The 16,121-nt window shown below is 44.0% G+C and overlaps 1 protein-coding gene across 12 annotated transcripts; it reads right to left on the bottom strand.

The window, feature by feature from the left end:
- Nucleotides 1–4,162: 4,162 nt before the first annotated feature.
- Nucleotides 4,163–11,324, bottom strand: RAB29 (RAB29, member RAS oncogene family). 12 transcript variants are annotated; one of them, XM_064360291.1, is made up of 6 exons: nt 11,251–11,324; nt 10,693–10,818; nt 8,033–8,104; nt 6,986–7,167; nt 6,569–6,690; nt 4,163–6,286 (listed from the first exon to the last, which is right to left on the bottom strand). In XM_064360291.1, exons 2-6 carry the CDS (start codon nt 10,814–10,816, stop codon nt 6,175–6,177), a joined length of 612 nt encoding a protein of 203 aa, XP_064216361.1. In that variant the 5' UTR covers nt 10,817–10,818; nt 11,251–11,324; the 3' UTR covers nt 4,163–6,174. The 12 variants fall into 12 exon arrangements, with proteins under 12 accessions (XP_064216361.1, XP_064216363.1, XP_064216359.1 ...); XM_064360293.1 differs by having other exon boundaries at nt 11,223–11,286; XM_064360289.1 differs by having other exon boundaries at nt 10,693–10,935; nt 11,251–11,265.
- Nucleotides 11,325–16,121: the final 4,797 nt, after the last annotated feature.

Genomic DNA, 16,121 nt, shown 5'->3' on the forward strand with positions numbered 1-16,121 from the left:
CTAATTTGGCCCCAAATTTAATTACATGCATGTCTCTTTCACACATGAACATGTTCTCAAAAGCTATCTAACACAAACCAACAGTTTCAAACCCCAAAGGGCTCAGTTCTGTTTCTCTAAATGTCTGGGCTTATTTTCTAAAATAGGTTTTTCAGGCCAAATGTTTCCCAGAAACCTAAATGACAGAATGGAGACAGAGAATGAGAAGACTTGCAGTTATGCCTTGGCTTTATTACAGATTCAACTGGCTGGCTTTCAGTCAGTCAAATTTCAAGACATTTGTTCCCTGAAACACAGAATGGGAAGAATTGCTTGCTTTCTTATTTCAAAGATAGTGTAAGAGGCATATATAACTCACAGATCTGACGGAAGAATTCTGTATGAAATAAATCATAAAATACCTCTTTCCTCTTCCTATGTGCTTTCTTTATTCCCATTAACATGTAATTAGTTCTCAATCAGATGAATGTTAACTTGATTGTGAGTTAAATTAGAATGTACAAAACAGTACCCATCATCATGTGATGGTTAATTTTATGTATCAACTTGACTGGACCACAGGATGCCCAAATACTTGGTCAGACATTATTTTGGGCGTTTCTGTAAGGGTGTTTTGGATGAGATTAACATTTGTATTGGCAGACAGAGTAAAGCAGATTGCTCTCCCTAGGTGGGCCTCATCCAATCAGTTGAAGGTCTGAGTAGAACAAAATACTGCCTTCCTCCGAGTAAAAGAGAATTCTCCTGCCTGATGGGCTTTGAACTGGAACATTGGCTCTTCCAGCCTGCTGGTCATCAGCTCTGCAGATTTTTTTTTTTTTTTTTTTGAGACAGTGTCTCACTCTGTCACCCAGGCTGGAGTGCAGTGGTGCAATTTTGGCTCACTGCAACCTCTGCCTCCCAGGTTCAAGCAATTCTCCTGCCTCAGCCTCCCAAGTAGCTGGGACTATAGGCACCCACCACCATGCCTGGCTAATTTTTGTATTTTTTAGTAGAGATGGGGTTTCATCACTTTGGCCAGGCTCGTCCTGAACTTCTGACCTCAAAGGATCCACTCACCTCAGCCTCCCAAAGTGTTGGAACTATAGGCATGAGCCACTGCACCCAGCCAAGCTCTGCAGATTTTGGATTTGTCAGCCTCCATAATTGTGTGAGCCAATTCCTTATAGTAAACACATATATACTTACATATCTATATCTCCCTATACATTTATTTCTAAATATCTTATATTTATAATATTTATCCCTCTTATTGGCTCTGTTTCCCTGGAGGACTCTAATATAGAACAATATCATTATACCAAAACTGCAGCTAAAACTTGAGAGAATTCAGGTCATCCTGGAAAACTAAACGCAGGTAGGGTTTTTCTAACAACAAAGGTCATATATTCTGACTATATTCTGAAGTCTCTGGTATTTATGGCAGAATCAAAAAATATACGTAGAAACATGGTGAAACCCTGTCTCTACAAAAAATACAAAAACTAGCTGGGCATGGTGGCATGAGCCTGTAGTTCCAGGTACTCATGAAGCTGAGGTGAGAAGGTTGGAGGATTGCTTGAGTCCAGGAGGTTGAGGCTGTAGTGAACTGAGATAACACCACTACACTCCAGCCGGGGCAACAGAGTAAGACCCTGTCTCAAAAAAAAAAAAAAAAAAAAAAAAGGCATGCAAGGCTGGATGTGGTGTGTGGGGGCTCATGCCTCCTGTAATCCCAGCACTGTGGGAGGCAGAGGTGGGCAGGTCACTTGAGCTCAGGAAGTCAAGACCAGCCTGGGTAACATGGTGAACCCGTCTTTACAAAAATACAAAAGTTGGCCAGGTGTGGTGGCATGCGCCTATAGTCCCAGCTACTTGAGGCTGAGGTGGGAGGATGGCTTGCATCCAGGAGGTCAAGGCTGCAGTGAGCTGAGATTGCACCACTGCATTCTAGCTTCAGTGACAGAGTGAGACCCTGTCTCAAGAAAAAACCCAAAAAACTCAACTCTCTCTCTCTCTCTCTCTCTCTATATATATATATAGAGAGAGAGAGAGTTCTTTCCAGAATACCTCATTTTCTAGTGACTTCCTACCTATTCTAGCCTGCAGTTTTGGGGGTTATATGGCTTCAACAGATGAGTCACTTACACGGCTGAGGAAATCTTCCTACACACAGTGAACCAAGAAGGGTGGAGGGGAAAAGTGCATTGAGCTTTGTTTCCCTGGGCAATCTGGTTACTGGATTTTACAGAATTCCATGGACATTTTTACATCCTCTAACCATGGCCTTAGCCATTGTCTACAAAAGTATCAGGCAAGAAAGGCTCACGTCAGATGAGATCGTATACTGAGGACCAAAGACAGACCACCTCAGAAAAAGTGAAATCTGGAGATGATAGGAAACAGTGAGAGACCCCAGCTGGAGAAAGTGAATTAGGGAAATGTCTTGGGGTAATTCTCACTCAATAGTAGTGATAAAACAGCAAACCATTCTTTTTTTTTTTTTGAGATGGAGTCTCACTCTGTCGCCAGGCTGGAGCATAGTGGCCCAACCTCGGCTCACTGCAACCTCCGCCTCCTGGGTTCAAGCGAGTCTCCTGCCTCAGCCTCCCGAGTAGCTGGGACTATAGGCATGCTCCACCATGCCCAGCTGATTTTTGTATTTTTAGTAGAGACGGGGTTTCGCCATGTTGGCCAGGGTGGTCTTGATCTCTTGACCTCATTGACCCACCGCGTTAGCCTCCCAAAGTGCTCTGGTTACAGGCATGAGCCACCGCGCCTGGCCTAGCAAACCATTCTTTACTGCTGAAGGGCGTTCCCTGACCTACAATCTCCTCTGCCTCACTTGTTTGGTCACTCAGTTACAGTCTGTTCAAAGAAGAAAGCCAGGGCGGACACTACCCCACAGCTGTGTTCTCAGCCCTTGGTTTCTGAGAACACGCTTGGGGAACTACATTTTCTTTTTGGCCAAAGACCAGCTGAGTGGTTGGAGAGGGATCTTGTCGCAAATATAGGACCGTCTGTAGGGAGGGGCTGCAATATCTATGTTCCAAACGATTTTGGACGCTACCTCTTTTGAATGCTCCAAAGAGGTAGCATCCGAATGATAAGACCTAATTATTTTTAGTAGCATCACATTTCCATTCATGTAAATATTTTGTTTTTCCGAATCATCATTTCTTTTCTTTATGGATGGGGGCATGAAGAGGAATTAGTTATATTTCAGTTCCTTCTTTAATTCGTTTCAGGCATATAACGTTCACCAGTTGGGAGAGAATATCCAGAAGGGCTGGCTGGCTGGCCAGCCTCTAGCAATGCTTGAAAAAGCAGGTAAATCCTGAGTCAGCAAATGGGAAAAGAAAGCATATTCAGTTTTTCAAAAAGGTCACATTTTCAAGCAGTGTCTGGCATGTTACATCAAGCACTGAATTGGTACTAGGCAGATGGATCTAAGCAATTGGTATTAGTAAATTAACAGGTAAACAGAATAATATTTACCTTCATTTTATTTTCTATTTTTATTTTTTATAGAGATGGGGTTTCACCATGTTGGCCAGGGTGGTCTCAAACTCCTGACCTCAGGTGATCCGCCCACCTCGGCCTCCCAAAGTGCTGGGATTATAGGCGTGAGCCACCACGCCTGGCCTACCTTCATTTTAAAAGAAGGTATTTAACCGCATTTCTCACTTGCAAGTGGGAAGTAAACACGGGGCACACACATAAAGATGGAAACAGGCCGGGCGCGGTGGCTCATGCCTGTAATCCCAGCACTCTGGGAGGCCGAGGTGGGCGGATCACGAGGTCAGGAGTTCGAGACCATCCTGGTCAACATGGTGAAACCCCGTCTCTATAAAAAAAAATTATAAATTAAAAAAAAAAAAAGATGGAAACAATAGACACTGGGGACTCCTAAAAGTGAGAAGAGAGGGAGTAAGTGTTGACAAACTGCCTACTGGGTACTATGTTCACTATCTGGGAGACAGGCTAAGCAGAAACCCGAACTTTAGCATCACACAATACATCCATGTAACAAACTTGCATATGTACCCCTTGAATAAAAAATTTAACAAATAAAAAAAAAGGAATTTAAAAAACAAAGTCTCCATTTCCACAATTCTCTTGAGCTATCAGTATAAAACAGCACTTTGACAAACTCACATTTAAGGCCAATAACTACCATGAATACAAGACTTAGTTCTCATTTATTTGTGATTTTGCAGGTGTTCAAACCAATGAATGAAAATCAATTATCTCTTCATATCAATGAAATTTGCTACTCCACTGTTATCTTCAGAATCATAGTAATCAAAACCCTATCTGAAAATGGTAATACAAAAGAGAACCACTAATACAAGGTTTCAGAAGACTGTGCAAGTTAAAATAACTGGCATTAAAAAACCACACAACAAACCACTGAAGATTTGATCCCCCTTTCTCTGATATGTGGCCTCTGATCTCTTTCTTAGGACAGTAGTTTTCAAAGTCTCGTGTGTAGCAGAATCAGCAAAGAGCTAACAGAGTATATAGAAACCCAGGATTTGTATTTAAATGTAAATACAGAAGGTCTGGGTCTTCGTGTCTTTACCAAGTTCTCCAGCAATGGTTCCCAAACCAGGCTGTTCACAATCACCTGGGAAGCTCTGAAAACAACAACACATTCCTAGGTTTCATCCCTAGAAATTTTGATTCAGTAGATTTGAGGTTGGGACCCAAAAATCTTAAAACATTTTTTAAAATGTTAACAAACTTCCCAGGTATTTCTGACCAGCCAGATTTGGGAACCCTGACTTAGGACACTTATTTAAGGTCTATCAAAGAACTTCAGGCCTCTGAGTTTACTAAGAATATCGACACCTTTGGGCAGGTTATCAATCACCATCCTTGAGAGAATTTAACAAATTAAACTGTCTCGTAGTGATTTGATACTACAAAACCCTGCCCAATTTAGTACTTAAATTACCTAATGATTTTCTGTCTCTCCACGTTCCTCCCCAAGGCCAGGGCCTCCATGTAATATTTGTTTCCTATGACTAAGTGCCTAAGTGCTCCCAAAGTTGCCCCAGTGGGGGTTGTTAACTTCTCCCTTTTCTTCTTCCATTCAGATTCCCAAAGCTGTGAGGAGCAGACCTATTTCAAAGCGTCACAGCCAACTGATGTCGCTTGCAGTGTTATGCATTAAGACATCAACCCAGGAACCTGGAAATGGGAGACACTAGACAACCCTGTCATGAGAACTAAGCTCTTTCTGGAAGAAAATGCTCTCACTGCATGAGATAGGTAGTTTAAAATTTGACTATTCTTTTTTTTTTTTCACTCTGTTGCCCAGGCTGGAGTGCAGTGGCATGATCTCTGCTCATTGCAACCTCTGCCTCCCAGTCTCGAGCGATTTTCCCACTTTAGCCTCCAGAATAGCTGGGACTACAGATGCATGCCATCAAGGCCAGCTAATTTTTGTACTTTTAGTAGAGATGGGGTTTTGCCATGCTGGCCAGGCTGGTCTTGAACTCCTGGCCTCAAGTGATCCACTCACCTCGGCCTCCCCAAATGTTGAGATTACAGGTAAGAGTTACCATGCCCAGCCAAAAAACTTGACCATTTTTGATGCCAAGACAAGAGAAACTTAATTATGACTTTAGAAGTTTCAAAAATACAGGGACTTCTGGGTAGCTTCTAGTAGCCAAAAATCCATAGATATCCACACCCACTCCTTCCTCATTCCAGAATCAGATGTTTCCATTCCAAGACAAAAAGAATCTGAAAGCAATGGCTTACAAGAAATTTGGAAAATGACATTTGATCTCATTTTCCTCTCAACTGGAAGTCACGATATCAATGCATACCAAATAGAAAAATAAGCTCAAGCGTAGGTGAGAATTATAATCTCTAAAACGCAGGTGCTGATTTCTTATCCTCCTCACAAAATTCCAGATCACAGATGGAGGAATGATGAGATGATCTTACACAGAAGGCACTAACTGGAACTAACATGAGCCAGCAGCATGTCAAAGACGAATCCAGGAGATGCAGAAATGCACATGGGTCCCAGGTGTCTTTTCCAAGTGACAATGGGCCTCCTTCCTGGACAGCAGTCAGGAGACAATTCAAATGTACTTAATAAAATTGCCAGGTTGGCAACCAAAGGGAAGAGATTGAGAAGGACTCCCAGAACTGGGATGGAAAATAAGCCAAACACTTCTAGCAGCAGGACCAGCTGGAGGACTTGGTTTGTAGATTGATGTAGTCCCCTTTGGTAGACAAAGACAGGATGTCTTCTCTGGAATTTCTCATCATCTTTTCAATGAGGACGCTAAAAAACAAAAAACAAGCCTGAGAAGCTTATTTTAGAGGAAAAGCAGAAATGGCAGATGTAGTCTGACTTGTCATCTGTGTTTGGTAAAGCCAGAAGGTTTAAATGCCCCTTTGTCCCCAGTTATCTCGGGAGAGAAGACAGTATCTCTGACCTTTAGGGGATGGCATTCCAGTGGCTCTGTCATTACTGGCTCAGAAACAAGAAAAGAGGGTCCACAGGGTCACAGTGGAAGATGGATACATCTGCATGTCTATTCTCAGAACAGCACGAGCTACTTACCTCATAGCTTCATTAATATTTTTGTTCTCTTTGACTGATGTTTCTGTCCAACCTGTGAAACCGTTCTCTTTACTGAACCGGTCAATCTGGTCCCGACTCACTGCCCAAGGGGACAGATCACACTGGCAAAGAGAAAAAATAAAAGGCAACATCATAAACTTTCTGGGAATAAGAATATGGCTCAGATACTATGGATATAAAACATTTTCCCACCAATGGATAAGAACACCAGCATTGCAAATCTACAGCCAACATTCTTCCCAAAGAAAGTCTCACCCTCGACATCCTTTGAAAGGAGGTAGAGATGATTCTGTCAGCTTAAGAAGGGGAAATGGATGCCCAGAATCCGAGAGCATTTTACTTACTTTCTAACCACAGACAGAGGCTAGGGGCCATTTTCTGAGATTGGTCACATACCTTGTTGGCCAAGAGCAGGCAGGGCACAGGCTCTCCATTGGGCAGCGTGAGCTTACTGTCTAGGTCCTGTTTCCACCTCTGGCTGTTGCTGAAGGTAGTGGCATTGGTAACGTCAAACATAATAACACAGGCAGAGGCATCACGGTAATACAGTCGTGTCATAGAGGTGAAACGCTCCTGCCCTGGGGAAAAAGGGGAGAGTTCTCAAGAAGGTGACCTGAGAGCCAGCCTCTGTATCCTAACACCTCGCCCTCTCCCCATTCCTTGTGGAAGAGGAAGGCACGTGTGGCAGAGGGAGCCACTCACTTTCCCCCTCTGACTCTTGGTTTTCTATCTATCCCATAAAAGGATAATGAAGCCTGATTATTTCCAAGGCAGATTCGGCACCCAGATTGCTCCAGTCCAAATCTCTGCTCTGCTGCATACTATGTGACTTTGGGCAAATCAAGCTCTCAGTGCTTCAGATTTCTCAACTGTAAAGCGAAGATAAAAGCAGTAGCCTTTTTTTTTTTTTCAAACAGAGTTTCACTCTTATTGCCCAGGCTGGAGTGCAATGGTGCGATCTCGGCTCACTGCAATCTCTGCCTCCCAGGTTCAAGAGATTCTTCAAAAGCAGCTTTTATGATAGGGTTGGTGTGAGGATTAATGAGTCACTGAATTTAAAATGCTTAGAAGAATGATTGGCACATAATTAGGATTCACTATTTTTATTGTATCTATTTTCTGGGGGTCTTGTTTTTCACCAAAGTCAGCCTTAAATCTAGAAAAAGCAGCCTCCCCTGCTCTGGGAGTGACCACCTAAGGTCTGGACAATCTACCACCTTGCCAGCCCCTCCACCCACATACAGACTGCTCCAGATTTATTCAGGGCAAAACATCTACAAAAGCTCTGCATCTATTCAGCTTGTATGTCCTCAGAGCAGCTCAATCATTCTAGCTTCAGAAAAACAATTTCTGGCTTTGCTGCCTCATTTTTTTTTTTTCCTCAGAGCTTGCTGGTTAAATAAAAATTTCTTCCCTTGTTCCTGTCCAGCCCTCCCACTTTACCTGCAATATCCCACAGCTGAAGCCGCACTATTTCGGAGTCAGACCACTGGAGAACCTTCAGAGCAAAATCCACTGAAAATATATGCACATTATACTTTAATAAAATTTCACTGTAAAAAATGAATAGGGATAAACTTCAATCAAAAAGGCAGTGACAACCCTAGGGACACACAACCAGTTCCATTTGTTTATCTTTAAGCCCTCAATTCATGAGATGAATCTACATGCATGTATTAAGTGTGAGATGGATGATTCATACTCACTCTCCAAAGGGGTTTCCAGCTTTTACTCTCTTGTTAAGCTCATTTATTTGCTAAGACTTGTCTCCAAGACTGGAGGCAAGAGTAACTATAGACGGGGTGGGAGTAACTATGAAAACAACTCTCATTCTCAGGTTAAACAGTTTCTGGGAGATTTAGGGGGTTTTCTCAGGGAAGGGATGATGGGGGAGAAGGGGGAAATGAGATACGTGTGGTTGCTTTTGTATCGTCCACATTCAATTTCACTATTGGTTTCTAATCAAATTGTATTATGAGAAGAACACACCCTGGGGAACTCTACATCCACCGTAAGGCTGCAGGTATTATCTTGGGCAAGAATGGAATAAATGGAAAAGGTCCCAGTGGAGTCCCAGGAAGAAGACACTGCATGGATGTTGCTGAAGAGTCCTGCTGGAATCTACCACCAAGTCTGCATATGCTGAGACTCCTTGAGTTAAGGCTGGGTGAGTATTCCACGGGGAAAGCTTTTGGATAAGGAGAGAAACAGAGTAATTTCTGAGGTTTGGAAATATTATCTTTCACATTTGTGACAGGAATCAAAGCTAAGGGAAATTTAGAATAAACACTGAAAAAAAATTAGCCAGAGTCAATTATGTTCTTTGCTAAGGGAAAACTATAGCAATTATTAAAAATTAACTATTAATAGCAGGACACTTTTAACTCAAATCTGAGAAATAGGGACCTTATGTTATTTAGGAGTGGGAGGGCTGAGTGGTCAAGATAGAGTGTCTGAAACTTTAAACCTTTAATTTTGCCGGACTTAAATTTCTTTGTTCGTTTGTTTTTGAGACAGTGTCTTGCTCTGTTGCCCAGGCTACAGTGCAGTGAGTGGTGTGAACAGGGCTCACTGAAGCCTTGACCTCCTGAGTTCAAGCAATCCTCTCATCTCAGTTTCCCGAGTAGCTGGGACCACAGCTACTTTTTTCTTTAATTTTTGTAGAGGTGGGGCCTTGCCATGTTTCCCATGGCTGGTCTCAAGCAATCCTCCTGCCTCAGCCTCCTAAAGTGCTGGGATTGCAAGTATGAACCACCTCACTGGGTGCTACTGTTTTTTTGTTTTGTTTTGTTTTGTTTTTTTTGACACAGAGTCCTTGCTCTGTCATCCAGGCTGGAGTTCAGTAGTGCTATCTTGGTTCACTGCAACCTCCGCCTCCCAGGTTCAAGCAATTCTCCTGCCTCAGCCTCCAAGTAGCTGGGATTACAGGCGTGTGCCACCATGCCCGACTAATTTTTTTGTACTTTTAGTAGAGATGGGGTTTCACCATGTTGGTCAGGCTGATCTTGAACTCCTAACCTCAAATGATCTGCCCGCCTCGGCCTCCCAAAGTGCTGAGATTACAGGAGTGGACCACTGTGCCCAGCCCTGCTGGGGGTTCTTAAGGAGAATGTTTCAATTGCAAAGTAAATGCTTGTTAATTTCTTTTTAAACCTCCATATGAACGCGAGCACACATTTTCAATTTTTCCATTAGTACAAGTTTCCCCCCCTTAAGTTATTTTAACAGAGATAAATAAAATTTTAAGTTACTCTCCCCCATCACCAGCTCTTCCTAGCTAAATACCTTCTAATTAACAATAAGGCAATTCTACCTCTGAAAAAACAGTTGAGTCCAAAGGCTACGCCCGAGAAAGAAATGACGGTGTTCCCTTCCTCCCTATCTTCTCCAGTTTGAGGGAAAAAGTGGTGGGAAGACAGATCAGAGAAGTGGTATATTTCACATTCTTCGAAGACTTCCTTGGTTACCTTTATTTAAGCAATCAACGGACAAAAAACACAGCTCATCAGCCCTCATGGGCATCTGACTGCGTAGCCAAGGGGCTCGTTTGGGGATTTTGTGTCTTCCATCCCACCCACAGCCCCATAACTGAGCTCAAGTTCTTCCGACCAGTTCTGCTTCCTGCGTTCTCCCCCAGAAGCCAGCTTAAACACCTTGCGGTTCCTTCCTCAACAGAGAGGGGCAGGACAACAGCCCCAGACTGCACCTAACCAGGAGGCCCTACAGAGGATCTCAGCTGCTTCTGCTGACTGGAGAGATTTGCCCCTGACAGCTGAAAGGCTGAGGCAGGAGACAAGTTCACAGTGAGCTCGCAATAAACAGCAATTGCTCATCCTCAGCCTCCCTTCCCTATTCTCATCGTCGCTCCTTAGCTCTCATCTTTCTCCAGGCAGTCGGTTCAGGTTGGGAAAATCGAACTGGGGAAACCCAAGAGAGGCGTGTAAACCAAACACTCAGCAATTACTCCATCCAGATTCCCAGACACTACTTCCTGGCCCGAAGAAGGACCCAACAACCGACAGCAAATCCCCATCCCACTTGGGTCCCCAGCTCGAGTCCGGGGTCGGGGCCTCTTCCAACTCCTCCCCCCCGAGACGTCTCACCTCCCACCGTAGACTTGTAGTGTTTGCTGAAGCTGTCCTGGGAATATCGCTGCACCAGCGACGTCTTGCCCACTGCGGCGTCCCCCACCACCAGCACTTTGAACAGGTGGTCGCGGCTGCCCATGGCTAGCGGAGTGTGCGTTTTAGAGAGGCGGAAAGTGGGGAAGTAGCTTGTTTTAACCCCTTTGGCTCCGGACCCTCTTCAAACTGAAGTGAGGCATTCCCACCCACCGCCTGTGAGGGCTGCTCTGACGAGAAAGCAAAAAAGGAAACTTTGCACTCAACCTATGCGCGCTTCCTCCCCGGGCAGCCACAACCTGGGTGGGGCGCAGGGCGCGAGCTCCGTGCCCCCGGCTGTTCGCACCTTCCCCCCTACCCCGCTACCCGACTGCCGAGAAACGGGACCAGGCGCTGCGGAACCTCACCCACCGGGACTTCCCCGGAGCGGCTCCAAGCCAGCAACTGAATCCCAGTCAGCTCATTACACCACTGGGGCCAGATGATGAGGACCCTCCCCTTGCTGCACAAACCAAATTGTGAGGAAAAAGCAGCAGGCACCTCGATTCCCTAGACCCCCTCCTGCGCCTCTCTCTCGCCTTCCTCCGCAAGCGTCACGTGCAGGGTTGCCTGGAGCACTACATTTCCCAACTATCCTCGCGGTAGAGAGAACTAGCCGAGTGCAGAGGCTCACCCGCCAAGCCTCCTGGGAAATGTAGTGTATTCATTATTTGGTTTTAAACCAACCTACACAATGTTTCAAGGCTTCAAACTCCTTCAACAGTTCGGAATCTTATTTTGAAACGGTTCTGGGTCAGTAAAGATCCCTTAAGAGGAGATTTGTGCAACGTGATCTCACTGGCCTGAATCTGTCCCCAGATAGTTTTCTCCTGTCTTTAAAGGTTTTGCGTAGTTAAGATTAAAACTTATTTCATTAATAAAAGCCCAATCCTCATAGATCACGCTCCAAGGGAAGTCCATTTCCTATTCCTTCAAATAGATGCACAAGCCCAGGACCTCGTGAAATGACTCATATTTTCCGTATGAACTTGCCCAATACCAGGCAAGTTCAGGGAAACTTGACCCAAGAGACCATTCCTTGGAAAAACCTATGCCAAAAGTTACAGCATTTGATATCCAACAATAACAATAAAGATAGACAGAAAACAGGAGACAGTCCTCTTTCATACTTCTACAATGCCTGTTCTAACCATGCTATTCATGTATCATTTGAGCTAGAAGCTAATTGAAATACACTGGGAATCCTTGATTTGTTGTGGCTGTTGTTAACAGATCATCATAAAACTAGGGTTTGACGAATAATTCTAATTTCTCAGCCTGTAACTTTACTGACCTGCCTGTCATTTAGGTAGGAGTTGGCAGGACATGAGCTCAATGGCAAGCAAAGAGAGTTCCATTTTCTATACTTTTTCTAGGAATTGAGGAAGAGAACCAGCAAGGCCATGTGAACAGCACAGGACCAGACACTACGGAATCTTGCTTAGGTCTCTTGATAGAGAGGCTATCACTTACGTTCTGTGGGGAAAGAACATGAGCATGGTTCACAATATATTTTGCCCAAAATGTTTGTTGCCCAGGCACAGGAGGTTAGGCCAGGCTACTCACCTGTAAGGATTCAGTTTTCTCTGTTCCTCTTTGCTTTGACATAGCTGACCACTCCTTGCCATTTGTTTCCCATATGCCTTCTATGACGCTGTTCTTTCTTTTTCATCCTCCTACTTCTCTGATGATTATCTTTTTCTTTGAGGTTTCTCTCCATCCCATTTCCCTCTAAGTGTTTCCTAAGGCTTGATTCTTGGTCTCTTAGTCAATCATTCTACAAACTCTTGAGTGACTTGTCCTTGGTGTCAAAGATCTACCTTCACTTTATTTGTTCTTTATCTTCGATCAGTGATATTCGGCTTCCCAAAAGATGCCTCCACTTGGATGTCCTGCCACATCCTCCCTCTTATTACATTGCCACGAAAATAGCTCCTTTTCTCAGCTTCCCTGTTTCTGTCACTGGACTCGTCATTTCTTCCCTCCATGTAGACTTCAGATTCTGAGCATTATTATTTCCTTTATACATGTCCCTTTATACTCTTTTATTTATTTATTCAATTTTTTGAGACAGAGTCTCACTCTGTCATCCAGGCTGGGTCTCGGCTCACTGCAACCTCCACTTCCTGGGCTCAAGTGAGTCTCCTGCCTCAGCCTCCTGAGTAGCTGGGACTACAGCTGTGTGCCATCAAGCCTGGCTAATTTTTGTATTTTTTGTAGAGACGGGGTTTCACCATGTTGGCCAGGCTGCTCACTGCAACCTCTCACTCCTGGGTTTAAGCGATTCTCCTGCCTTAGCCTCTCGAGTAGCTTGGATTATAGGCACCCGCCACCACACCCAGATCCTTTTTTTGTACTTTTAGTAGAGATGGGGTTTCACTATATTGGCCAGGCTGGTCTTGAATTCCTGACCTCAAGTGATCCGTCCACCTTGGCCTCCCAAAGTGCTGGGATTACAGGCATGAGCCACTGCACCTGGCCAAGAGGTGCATTTCTTCTATACTAAATCGCAGTTCTGATTGTAGTTTTTAAGAGAGACAGTTATAAATAAGAAAGAGAGAACACACTTTCAAAGTGCCAAACAATTGATTTGCATATATAGTAGGCCCTTGAACAACTCAGGGGTTAAGAGAACCTACCTAACCTCCAGTGGAAAATTTGTGCATCACTTTTGACTACTCGAGAACTTAACTACTAATAGCCTACTGTTGGCTGGGAGCCTTACCAATAACATACACAGCCATTTAACACTTTTTTTTTTTGAGATGGATTCTTGCTCTGTCACCCTGGCTGGAGTGCAGTGGTGTGATCTCGGCTCACTGCCACCTCTGCCTCCTGGGTTCAGGCGATTCTCCTGCCTCAGCCTCCCGAGCTGCTGGAGATACAGGTGTGCACCACCATACCCAGCTACTTTTTGTATTTTTAGTAGAGACAGGGTTTCACCCTATTTGGCCAGGCTGGTCCTGAACTCCTGACCTCGTGATCCACCTGCCTCTGCCTCCCAAATGCGGAGCCACCATACCCAGCCTTAACGCATATTTTGTATGTTATATGTATCATATACTGTATTCTTAACATAAAGTAAGTTAGAGAAAATAAAATGTATCAAGAAAATAATAAAAGAGGAAATCTATTTATTATTCATTAAGTGGAAGTGGTTCATCATAAAGGTCTTCATCCTTGGCATTTTCATGTTGAATAGACCAAGGAGGAAGAGGAGAAAGGTGAGGGTTTGGTCTTGCTGTCTCAGGGGTGGTAGAAGAGGAAGAAAAGCCCCGTGTAAGTGGATCTGTGCAAGGGTCAGCTGGTATACGTTTGGAACATATAGTGTGGAAGCTGGAGAAGGTGGTCAGCCTTGCTCTGTTACTGTCACATTTCCTGTATGTGTCTGCCTCTCTCTTTTGTACTTTTACTTCCCATTTTTTATTTTGAAAAATTTCAAACCCATAGACAAGTTAATAGTACAATGCATACTAATATGTCCTTCAGTGGGGATTTACAAATTACTAACATTTTGCTGTATCTGCTTTGTCTCTTTGTGTGTGTGTTGAACTATTTGAAAGTAAGTAGCAGACACTTCAACCTTAAATACTTCAACATACAGCTACTAATAATAAAATTCTACAAAACCAAAATATCATTATCTTTTTTTTTTTTTTTTTTGAGGCAGAATCTTACTCTGACATCCACGCTGAAATGCAGCGGCACCATCTCGGCTCACTGCAACCTCTGCCTCTTGGGTTCAAGCAATTCTTCTGCCTAATCCCCCAACCAGCTGGGACTACAGGTGTGTGTATCATGCCGGGATAATTTTTTGTATTTTTAATGGAGATGGGGTTTGCCGTGTTGGCCAGGCTGGTATCAAACTCCTGGCCTCAAGTGATTTGCCTGCCTCTGCCTCCCAAAGTGCTGGGATTATAGGTCTGAGCCACTTCATCTGGCCCAAAATACCATTATCACTCCTAAGAAAATTAACCTTAATCCAGTAATATCATCTAAAAAACAGTTGACCTTTACATCTCTCTATAGCTCCTCAATATTTTTTTCTCATTTTCTCCTCACCTCTCATCCAGAACACAATGAATTTTCATGCGTGGGATTTGGTTATTCTATTTCTCCAGTCTCTTTCAATCTTAGGAGTATGCTATGTCCAATATAGGAGCCAGTAGCCCTCTGTGGTTACTTACATTTAAATCATATAAAATTAGCTGGGCTCGGTGGCTCATGCCTGCAGTCTCAGCTACTCAGGAGGCTGAGGCAGGAGGATGGCTTGAGGTCAGGAGTTTGAGACCAGCCTGGGCAACATAGTGAGATCCCGTCTCCAAAAATTTTTTTAAATTAATTAATTAAAACAAATAAATGTAAAGGCTGGCTCATCTGTCGCCTAGCCACACTTTGAGTGCTCAATAGCCATATTTGGATAGCAGTTAATATGTCGAACAGCACAGACCTAAACTGTTTCCATCATCACAGAAAGGCCTATTGGACGGTACTGTCTCTAACAATCTGCCTTTTTTTTTTTTAACTTTCTATAACATTGACTTTCTTTTTAGTGTCCATGCCAGTTGTCTTATAGAAAGTCTCACATCCTGGATTGTCTGTTTGTTTCCTCAAGATTAGATGTAAAAAACATTCTGGACAAGAGCCCCACACAGAGGATGTGGTGCACTTGTTAGCATGTTGCTGATGTCAGGTAGTTATTGGCAATGCCTACACTATGAATTCAATAAACACTTGTTGAAGAAATGATCTGGTGCCAGGCAATCTGCTAAGGACTTGGGAGCTTGACTTCAAATAGAAGACAGACAGCTTATATAACCTCCAGAGCCTCCACCACTGTCCTAGGAGCAGAATGGAAAAATGCTTTGTAACATGAAGGGAAGACTGAAGTGACACAGCAAACAGCCCAGCAGTGCAGAGAAGAGGGACCAATCCAGAGAAGGGTGAGGCCAGGAGGCTGCAGCTTTTCCTCAGTCCCAACCTCCAGACTCACTTCAATGATAATAACTTTTGGTGATTCCTTTGGGGAGGGGCAGGCAGCTTGGTGAAATGCCTGTGACCCAGCTAAGCATTCAGCCGGAAGACTTCGCAGCAAGGTGCCCAAGGAAACCCTCAGGACAGAGAGGCTGGCAAGTTCAAAGGGAAGCCTGCCAGTCATTCCTCTGCTGGCCCGTGCCAAGGATCTAGGCTAGATTTGGGCCTGGGAGTATCCAAGGAAAACATTGAACTATAGTTTCCACTGCCTTGGTTCGCCACATTTGCCTCCTTCTGTGGCTATCCTCCTTCTACCCCAAATAAAGGCCAGGGAAAGAAGACAGCAAAAAAGTGAAAACTAAAGAAAAAACTTTAAAGAATTAGTTGTGTGGTCCCAA

Source organism: Aotus nancymaae, unplaced genomic scaffold (genome assembly GCF_030222135.1).
Source record: "Aotus nancymaae isolate 86718 unplaced genomic scaffold, 86718_ANA_hifiasm-v0.15.2.pri h1tg000039l, whole genome shotgun sequence".
NCBI lineage: Eukaryota > Metazoa > Chordata > Mammalia > Primates > Aotidae > Aotus > Aotus nancymaae.

What these genes read in the sequence shown, in the direction of transcription:
- RAB29 (XM_064360291.1), bottom strand. Translation starts at nt 10,816, where the DNA reads ATGGGCAGCCGCGACCACCTGTTCAAAGTGCTGGTGGTGGGGGACGCC. An exon ending in CTACAAGTCTACGGTGGGAG is followed by an intron (nt 8,105 to 10,692) that starts GTGAGACGTCTC and finishes ATATATTTTCAG; the next exon opens with TGGATTTTGCTCTGAAGGTT. An exon ending in AATATTAATGAAGCTATGAG is followed by an intron (nt 6,287 to 6,568) that starts GTAAGTAGCTCG and finishes TTTGTTTTTTAG; the next exon opens with CGTCCTCATTGAAAAGATGA.